Source organism: Oenanthe melanoleuca, unplaced genomic scaffold (genome assembly GCF_029582105.1).
Source record: "Oenanthe melanoleuca isolate GR-GAL-2019-014 unplaced genomic scaffold, OMel1.0 S132, whole genome shotgun sequence".
Classification (NCBI taxonomy): domain Eukaryota; kingdom Metazoa; phylum Chordata; class Aves; order Passeriformes; family Muscicapidae; genus Oenanthe; species Oenanthe melanoleuca.
The window spans coordinates 1-9,164 of NW_026612781.1; the positions used below are offsets into that span (position 1 = coordinate 1).

Here is a 9,164-nt window from a genome sequence, read left to right on the forward strand (position 1 = left end):
CCTGATGGGCACTGGGAGGGAGTTTGGGGGTGCTGGGTGTAACAGAGTGGGATTTGAGTGAGCTTAGAGGGGCTGGAAAAAGATCAGGGATTGGAAAGTAGGGTTGGAATGAGGTTGCTTCTGCTAGGAAGAGACTGGAAGGAGTCTTGTTGAGTCATGGAGAGGCTGGGAAGGGACTGGGAGAGGGTTTGGGAGTCCTGGGGTTGTGGGGGCCAACTGGGAGGGGGCTGTGAGATCCTGAAAGGGACAGGAAAGGCTTTGGTGGGTCCCGGGGAGGCTGGTACAAGACTGGGAGGAGGTTTCAGGGGGTCCTCGGTGGGTTGGGGGTGATTGGAGAGGTGCTTAGAGGGGCTTGGGGTGTCTGTGAAGGGATCTGGAGGATCCTGACCCTGCGGAACCCAATGATGTTGCCGCCGGACACCGGGTGCAGCAAAGTGCTGACGGGGATCGGGGTCTTCAAGTTGGGCTTCGTCTTCCTGGCGCTGGGGCTCGGAATCTATGCAAGAAGGTGAGGGAGTGGCCGGGAGCGTGTGTGCTCCCCCTGGGGCCACCAACACAGTGTCATCCACTTTTCTCTGCTCTGAGAGCTCCTGACCCAGCAGTGGCTGCAGCCCCTCCCCGTGGCCGCAGGCCCGGCCAGGACCCCCCGCTCTGTCCCCGTGCTGATTTGGGGGGGGATTGTGTGTACCCCCAGCCCTGCTGTCACTCTGCCCCCGCCCAGCTGCTCCCAGTGTTCCCAATAAAGCTTCCCAGTTAGACCCAGTTCCATTTACTGGGAGGCGGGACTGGGGGGGACCCCGCGGGGGGATCGTGGTTGCGCGGGGAGGGCGGGGTCCAGGTGGGGAACACTGGGTGCTGCGGGTCTGCCCGGCAACCGGTGAGTCATCAGAGCTGCTCTCTCTGATTGGCTGAAACTTCTCCATCGCATTGTCTGATTGGCTGAGGAGAGGCCCGGGAGTTGAGAGAAGGGAGAGATCCCGCCCCGAGCACCGAACGGGAACAACAGACCCAGCCTGGGCACAGGGAGGGAATTTATTACCAACCAAATCACAGCAGTACAAGGAGAACAGGAGAGAAATCTCTCCAACCCCTTCCCTCACCCAACGGAAATCACCAGGAGCACGGATCACCAGGGCTCTGCCCAACGGGCCACTGGGGATCATCCAACACCGATCCTTCCATGGGGGATGGAGTTGGAGCAGAGTACGGAGCTTTTCCCACACTCGGGGTACTAACGGGGCTTCCCTTAGTGGAGCCTCCGTTGGTGTTCGGTCAAGTGAGAGCTCTGTGAGAAGCTCTTCCCACACTCAGGACACTCGTAGGGCCTCTCCCCGGTGTGGGTGCGCCGGTGGACAGTGAGGTTGGAGTTTTGCTTGAATCCCTTCCCGCAGTCGGGGCAGCGGAAGGGCCTCTCCTCTGTGTGAATCCGCTCATGTAGGAGGAGATTGGAGCTGGTCTGAAACCTCTTATCACACACAGGACACTCATAGGGCCTCTCGCCAGTGTGGATCCGCTGGTGGACTCTCAGGGTGGAGCTCTGCCCAAAGCTCTTCCCACATTCCAAGCAGGTGTAGGGCCGTTCCCCTGTGTGGACCACCTGGTGCTGCATCAGGTGGGAGATGTTTCTGAATCTCTTCCCACATTTCCCACACTCATAAGGCCTCTCCCCAGTGTGGATGCGCCGGTGGGCACCGAGGGTGGAGTTTTGCTTGAATCCCTTCCCGCAGTCGGGGCAGCGGAAGGGCCTCTCTTCTGTGTGAATCCGCTCATGTCTGAGGAGATTGGAGCTGGTCTGAAACCTCTTATCACACACAGGACACTCATAGGGCTTCTCCCCAGTGTGGATGCGCTGGTGTTTAATCAGACTAGACATCCACCTAAAGCTCTCCCTACATTCCAAGCAGGTGTAGGGCCGTTCCCCAGTGTGGACGACCTGGTGCTGCAGCAGATAAGAAATAGTTGTGAAGCTCTTCCCACATTTCCCACACTCATAAGGCCTCTCCCCAGTGTGGATCATCTGGTGCTGGATCAGATGGGAGCTCCAGCTGAAACCCTTCCCACATTCCAAGCACTTGTGGGGCTTCTCCCCTCCATGAGGCTTCTCCACCAGCTCTGAGCTCTGCCTGCATCTCCGGCCGCCTTCCTGGCTCAGGGAGGGTCTTTCCTCCTCGCAGCTCCCTGGGCTGGGTTTCCCTCTCCTCATGAGGGATTTCTGGGGCTTTTCCTTCTGCTCCGTCTTTGCACGCCTTGGGAATGACAAATCCTGGTTTGAGGGAAAAAAAACAAGAAGAGAACTCCATGGACTGCGAGTCCCTCCTTTCCCAAGTTCAACTCAGGAAATCTTTGGGCAACTTGCATCTGTATAAAGCTCCCAAACACTAAGATTCAGACCCAAAATCTTCCTGTCTTGATTTGAAATGCAGGTGTCTGCTAAGAAAGGCAGGAGTGTCCTCTTTAAAAAGGATAACGTAAACCCCCTCCCTCAAAATTATTATAATTTTGAATTTAAGGGGCTCTAAGGCAAAGAGACAGGAATAGGAAGAACAGTTCTTTACTAGGATAATTAAAATAGAAATACAATATTACAAAGAGCAAAGAACAAACCCAAAACACTCACCAAGTCAGAATACAACCTGACAGTCCGTCAGTCAGGGTGTTGGTAGCAGTCCCGTTAAATGGTGGCTGCAGTCCTCCTGGAGTGGCAGATGTGCTTCAGTTCAAGCAGTGATCCTGTAGAAGGATGCAGTTTTCCTCTGAAGCTCCAGTGATGATGTGGAATGGTCTGGTTTTCCTCTGGAATCCAGGGGAAAAAGGCTGCTTTGGTGTTCATCATCTCAGTTTTTATCCAGGTAGGAAAGGCTCGGCTCCTCCCCTGGCTGGATCATCTCCCAATGGGATGATGTAATTTTATCAGTCATGCAGTGGAACTCAATGGCCCATTAGCAGATGGTATATCCCTGGAGGAAGGATGGGTTGTGGAAAAGATAAATATTACTGCTGCACCTGGTTTTAACAGATGGCTCATTAGCAGATAATATCTCCCACAGAGATAAGGAACACTGCCCCACCTGGATTCAACAGATGCTGATAAAATGCGTACATATGGTCACATCCTGTATTGAAAGACAAAGTTTTATTCTGAATTTTATTATTCTTTTAGGTTGTTGATAAAAGTTTCCTTTACATTCTTTAAGTTTTAAGCCTGCCTTGCTTTTGCTCCTAATCCCATCTCAAAGCAGGAAATGAGTGTATGGAAATTGACAAATCAAAACCACTACACCACCTTACTTCTGCTACTGACTCCATTTTAGAAACTTTTTTTATATTTCTTCTGCCTCGACTCAATGGTGTGCCTTCTTCTTTTATTCCACATCCTCTGTTTTTTTCCCTACAGGTGTCACCGTAACCTGCTCCTTCCTGAGCATGCAGATTGGCCAGGAAAATCCAGAAAGAAAATGTGGAGGCCAAGGCCGTTGCAGAATAGGGTTCCCATCAGCCAGACACACAGCAGCCATTGCCAGGAGCTGTCACTTCCCAGCCCACGGTTTCAAGGATGCTGTGGTAGTGCCACAGCAGAAGACCCTCGTTGCTGTGCTGGAACAGGTTCCTCCAGAGGAAAAGGTGGTGTTCCTATGTGCAGGGAACTCTGTGGTACCAGCAGTGGAGGAGCAGGATGAGGAAGATCTGCAGCCTTGGGATATTTCTGCAGGAGCCTTCACCCCTGGCAGAGCCTCGGTGAGAGCTGCCAGAGTGCAGAGGGAGGCAGCCCTTTGCACAGGCATCCCTGCTCCCTCAGAGCCACGGCTGTGAGACAAACAGCCTCATCCCTGAGGATGCAGATGGGCAGGAAATGCCTGGAAGTATAAAGGGGAGCCCAGCCATGTACAAGAAGCTGTTCCCAGAGGCAAGTGTCCCAGCAGGAAGTGTCCTGGAGCCACTTGTGTGCAGCCACTCAATATCCCATGCTCTGGATCAAGGAGGTGACAAAGAGCCTGGAGGGAGCATGTCCAGGACAGCTGAACAGACTGGACAGAGGGATATTCTGGGTGCTGGGAGCACTTGGATGTGGGACCAGCCAGCTCCTGCTGCCTTTTGGTGGTGCCTGAGCAGGGCTGTGACGATGCCAGGGACATCCTACAATGACATCTCCCCTGTCCGTCTGGGCGTGCGCTCGGTCCCAAAGCTCACCCTGATCCTGGATCTCAATCTCACTCCATGGTGAGACACACTCACCCTCCTGGATTTAACCTCATCCCAGTGCCAGACTGGTGCAGCCCCAGAGCCAACATCAAGGCCAGGCCTAAGGCAAATGGCACATTTAGCCTTAACCTCAATTCCAGCTCTAATCTAAAGCCCAGCCGCAATTCCAGCCCCTTGCCAAATGCTCAGCCCTAAACCAAATGCCACGTTTAGCTCTAAGCCCGAGCCAGCCCCAATTGCAGCTCTAAGCCCAGCCTCCATGGCAGTCTCAAGCCCTAAGTGCAGCTTTGGGCACCAGCCCAAAGTCCAATGCCAGCTTTAGCCTGAACTCCCAAACTCAGCCCCAGTTCCTGCCCTAAGGCCAACACCATTCTTGGACCTAAGCCCAATGGCAGCCCCAGTCGCACTCCCTAGCCCAAGCCTGGCTCTAAGATCAAGGCCACTGTGATAAATATATTACAGTGTTGGCTTTAGCAATTGTTAGAATCAATACGATGTCTTTTATAAGGTTTACTTCTGTAAAAGAAATTTTAACAAAGTAAACAATTATCAGGACTGGGACAACTGCACTCGGTTGGAAAAGGTGAGATGGGGGAGGAACTGGGTTAAAATCTTTGAATATGTCTCTAAAGCATAGCCTCATTTTTGTCCTCATTGTCCCATCTGCATCTGCCTCTCCCTTTGCCCTGGCTGAGGTACGTGGAAGGTTCAGATTTCCTGATCCACCTACTGCATGTCCCCTTTAATGTGCACCCCTCCCACGATATTAGTCTTACTGCCTTCACTCCCTCCTCATTTTCAAGAATTGTGTTTACAATGTTTTAATTACTATTGACTCAATCTCTTTTCCTGGATCCTAGTTGGTTTTGGAATTATTCTTGAAAGGAATGTTGGATTTGTCTTTACAAATGAGCTGTGGATCTGCTGGTAGATAAGACCAGCATTGAGGGATAAAAGAAACAATGGGATGGATTACAGTGATTGATGAATGGAAAGAGAAAATTGCCTTTAAAAACAAAGTGTAGGTTTACTGATAAGTGAAACGATATTGAAAGGATATTGAAAGAAGAAAAAAGCAATGGGGAAAAGCTGTGACTTCTATAAGAATTAAGAATTAAAAGGGGGGGTTATAATTAGAAGGGAATCATGTGTGTGAGGCGTTCCGGGATGTCTGTACATCTCCAGTATCTCAGTGGAATGGAAAAGGAGATAGAGAAACACGGCCGGGAAAATAGGGTAAAAAGGAGGCTGCGTCCTCCAAAACTCTGAGAGATCACACAGGAATGGCTCAGTGGCCTCTCCCTTTATTCAAATAAAGCAAAGCAGAACTCTTCTGTCTCCTTTTTGGACATAAACTTCTGGTGTTTTTGGATTAATTTTCCTGACATTCTCAGTGACCTCACTGCCTGTCCTTGTAACCTAATTCTGTAATTCCAATGATAAATGGATGTTTTTGCCCCAGCAGTGTTAATTTGCATTTCTAAAGCTCCTCCCCTAACTGGAACCCATGTTTCTCTTGCACAGCAGCCGTTGCATGACTCACATATGGCCCCCCACAATCTGCTTTTTAATTGACATCTTTAGTGTTAGAGAGTCAAGACATTATTTGATTCTTGCGAAGATGTGCAACAGAAATAATTTCTTCCACACATAGCCCGGGTGTGCAGAGAAAATCATTCCATGACACGGGAATTGCACTGGATTTTTCCGAAATTTCATACAGTCAGAATCCAATGAAATACATTGGATTGATGTTCATTCCTTCCAAGTTGTGTAGTTCTTAGTATCTAGTTTACTATAGGACCCGGATTTCTTTGCCTCTGATTCTGTCCTTCTGATGTTAATTTGGTCCCACTCCTGGATTTCCTTCTCAGCCTTTTCCAGACCAGGTGTCTCCAGCAATGCCCGGGGCTGTGTCTGGGGTGGGTGTTCCTTGATGTTTGCTAATGGCCGTTGATGTTTTGTTAATGGTCGTTACATTTGTGGGTCTCTTTTGGGCCATTCCCAGTTTGTTGGGATGTGAAACTCATCTCTGTTGAACCGTGTAACATTCCTTTAAAAAACCCTTTAAAATTCCTTTCCCCAATGCAAAGGCAAACCAAGCCCGAGTCCAGAATTAAGATTTTTTTTTATTTTAATTTAGATTTTGTATATTTTCCAGCAATCGAATCCCAGGCAGCCCAGTGTGTGAGTGTAATGGAGAGCCAGAGTGGAATTGTGCCATTGTGTTCCCCAGCAGCTGTGGCAGTGTAGGCACAGAAAGCAGCGAAGCTGCAGCAGTGGCAGCAAGGATTGGCCCCAGTGGCTGGAGATGCCAAAGGAGGGTGCCCAGGCAGAGGATTTGAGCAGAGGATTTGAGCAGGGGATGTGTGGGCAGGCACAGGGGCTTCCCCCGCTGTGGAGCCCTGGCTGCTGCTGCGTTGCCTTCAGTGCAGGCTCAGTGGGGCCTCCCATGCTGGTGCTGCAGCCGGGAAGTGCAAATCTGCGGGGCTTGAGAGCCCCTGAGCCCAGGGTGAGGGGTCCCCCCGTGCTGAGCTGTGCTGGGGCTGTTTCTGTGCTCAGGGACACTTGGGACGGGCCATGCCACTTGGCCACCAGTGGTGCTTCTCTGCACTCCTTAGGCAGAGTGTAATCTTGCTCTAATTCCCTTTCCTTAATCACAGCGTGTCTTGGAACTCTTTTTCCCTTCTCCTGCCCTTGCAGACCCATCCATGAACACATTTTGTCCCTCAGGCCAGGGAATGTCTCATCAATCTCTCCCAGTCTGCCTCTGGAGCTCTGTCACTTGAAGTGCAGCCATGGGTTTGTTCCCAGCCCCTGTGCAGGCTGTTCAAACAGAAGGCTGGGTTAAACCCTTCCCCTGTCGTCAATTCTAAATCCTCCTGTGCCACTGAACAAGTTTCATTCTGTAATCACCGAGCACTGCTCATCCATGCAGAGGCTCTTTTGGTTATCAAAGCTTTAACTTGGTGCCAGAACTTGAACACCAGGAGATCCTCCTGCCATCAGTTTTTGTGCCTCAGGTCCCATTAAAGCTGTGGCTGCGCAATTCTGCAGACAATGAGGCCACTCTGGCCACTCTGGGTTAAACATTTTATCACAAGAATCCCTTTGGAATGGCCCTGTTTAACATCCACTTTTTAAAAGCGAGATTGACTCTCCTTGTAAGTATTTAAAGGTTTAATAAAAGGCAATAAGAGACAAACAATAAAGCAAAAGGTTATACCCACAGGGTACTTGGCCTCCAGACAAGAGCCTACCTAACTCAGAAAGCACTTCCTTAATGCATTGAACCTCTTGCATATTCATCGGTCTTTCATGCATTGTTCAAACACATTCCCCTCCAACCTGTAAATCCAACATTTTTTTCCTTCCCTGGAGGTCTGGTGTCCCATAATCCAAGAATGTGAAACATTTCTTGATTATCTTTTCTACCATTCTCGGACGTAATTAATTACATGAACAAAAGCTTTTTACCTCACCATGTTATAGTCCAAGAAAAATATATTTATAGCTGTACTATTTATAAGTTTGGTTAATAGCAAAGCTAAAAGAAATTTTATTAATACAGCAAGTTTTCCAACATTATACATGTAGCATTAATTTTAATATTTACCAAAAGCAATAATATAATATGTACATGTTGGGGGTTGAGTGTTTTTCTATTACTGTGTCAGTTTAAAGAATTTTTTCCCTTTATCATGCCAATGGAACTGGCCAGGTTACACCCAGGACCTTCTAAGGACTCTAGACAAAAGGAGTAGGTGAGATCGGCTTCGAGAGGGGCACTCGTGCTTCCGGGAGCTCAGAGGAGGATCCCCCGGTCTGGAGCCACGCGGCCGAAGGCAGGAGAGCCAGACCCTCTGCGATCACCTGCCCTGCATCTGCCCCCTGCAGCCTCCAGTCTCTGCGGACACAGCTGAGCACCAGAACCCAAACGGTGAGCGAGGAGCTGCCCGCTCCAGCCGCTCCCACCCGAGACCGGCGCGGCCGCGGCCGCCCCTTCCCGCCTCCGCTCCCGCCGAGAGAGAGTGTGCTCACAGCTAAAGAAAGGACTGGAACCGAGTAATCTGTTCTGTTTTGTTGGTAATTTTAACAACTGCTGTTGTTTCTGCTTGTACGGTTAGAGATATTAGTAAAAGGGCTGTTATTCTTACCCCCTTATCTCTGCCTCAGAGTCTTTGATTCAAACAATTATAATACTTGGGGGGAGTGGAATTAAAGTCTCTATTTCAAAGGAAAACTTCTGCCTTTATTGGCAGACACCTGCCCTTCAACAAGGACAGTATTGTAACACACACACAATTCCAATTTCTTTTCTGAGTCTGGAAGAGCCATGACTGGGGCACCAAACATTTTGGTTTTATTTAATTTTCTGAAGTTATGCTGTTTCTTGAATCCATACCACAACATTGAGGTTGTCTGGGTTTAAAAACTCATACAGTGTTCTGGCTCGAACAGAGAATCCTCAATCCAGGTCCTGCAATTCCTTATTAGTTCTCAGAATTGTCTCAACTCCATTTTATTGCTGGGTAACGTTACTTGTGAGATTCCCAGGTCCTTCTCTGGGTCAATACAGCACAAACCTTCAGTCAATACATGTGGCAAATATTTAACCTTTTCCTTTCTATATGTGCTTTTTTCTCCCCAAGTACTGAAAGATGCTTTTTAGCCTGAGCATTCAGCCATTTCACAGAGGCTTCTTCTACTTGGCTGAAGTACTTGAGAGGTACAGACTTCCCAACGCACCCACTGCATCCCCCCCTTAATATGCACCCCACTTTTGTATAGCTAACGATATTCATGGCTCTGTTAGGTCTTTGTTCTCCTTCTGAGAGTTCATCTATTTAGCAGGACGTTGGCTGAACAGCAGTCTGTGTGGTCAATTAACAACATTTTCTGAACCCGATGGCTTCTGCTGTCACTTCCTTATGTACCCGTCCCTGGCCCTATGTCCAAGGGGA

The 9,164-nt window shown here is 49.3% G+C and overlaps 1 protein-coding gene across 1 annotated transcript; it reads right to left on the minus strand.

Annotated features, from left to right (window-relative positions):
* Positions 1-1,246: 1,246 nt before the first annotated feature.
* Positions 1,247-5,778, minus strand: LOC130266657 (zinc finger protein 239-like). Its single transcript, XM_056515937.1, has 2 exons — positions 5,744-5,778; positions 1,247-1,772 (listed from the first exon to the last, which is right to left on the minus strand). The coding sequence occupies exons 1-2, from the start codon at positions 5,776-5,778 to the stop codon at positions 1,247-1,249; spliced, it is 561 nt and encodes a 186-aa protein (XP_056371912.1).
* Positions 5,779-9,164: the final 3,386 nt, after the last annotated feature.

Coding starts and splice junctions, on each gene's coding strand:
- LOC130266657 (XM_056515937.1), bottom strand. CDS start 5,778: ATGTCAATTAAAAAGCAGATTGTGGGGGGCCATAT. Junction 1,773..5,743: donor CAGATTGTGGGGGGCCATAT/GTGAGTCATGCA, acceptor CAATCTCCTCAG/ACATGAGCGGATTCACACAG.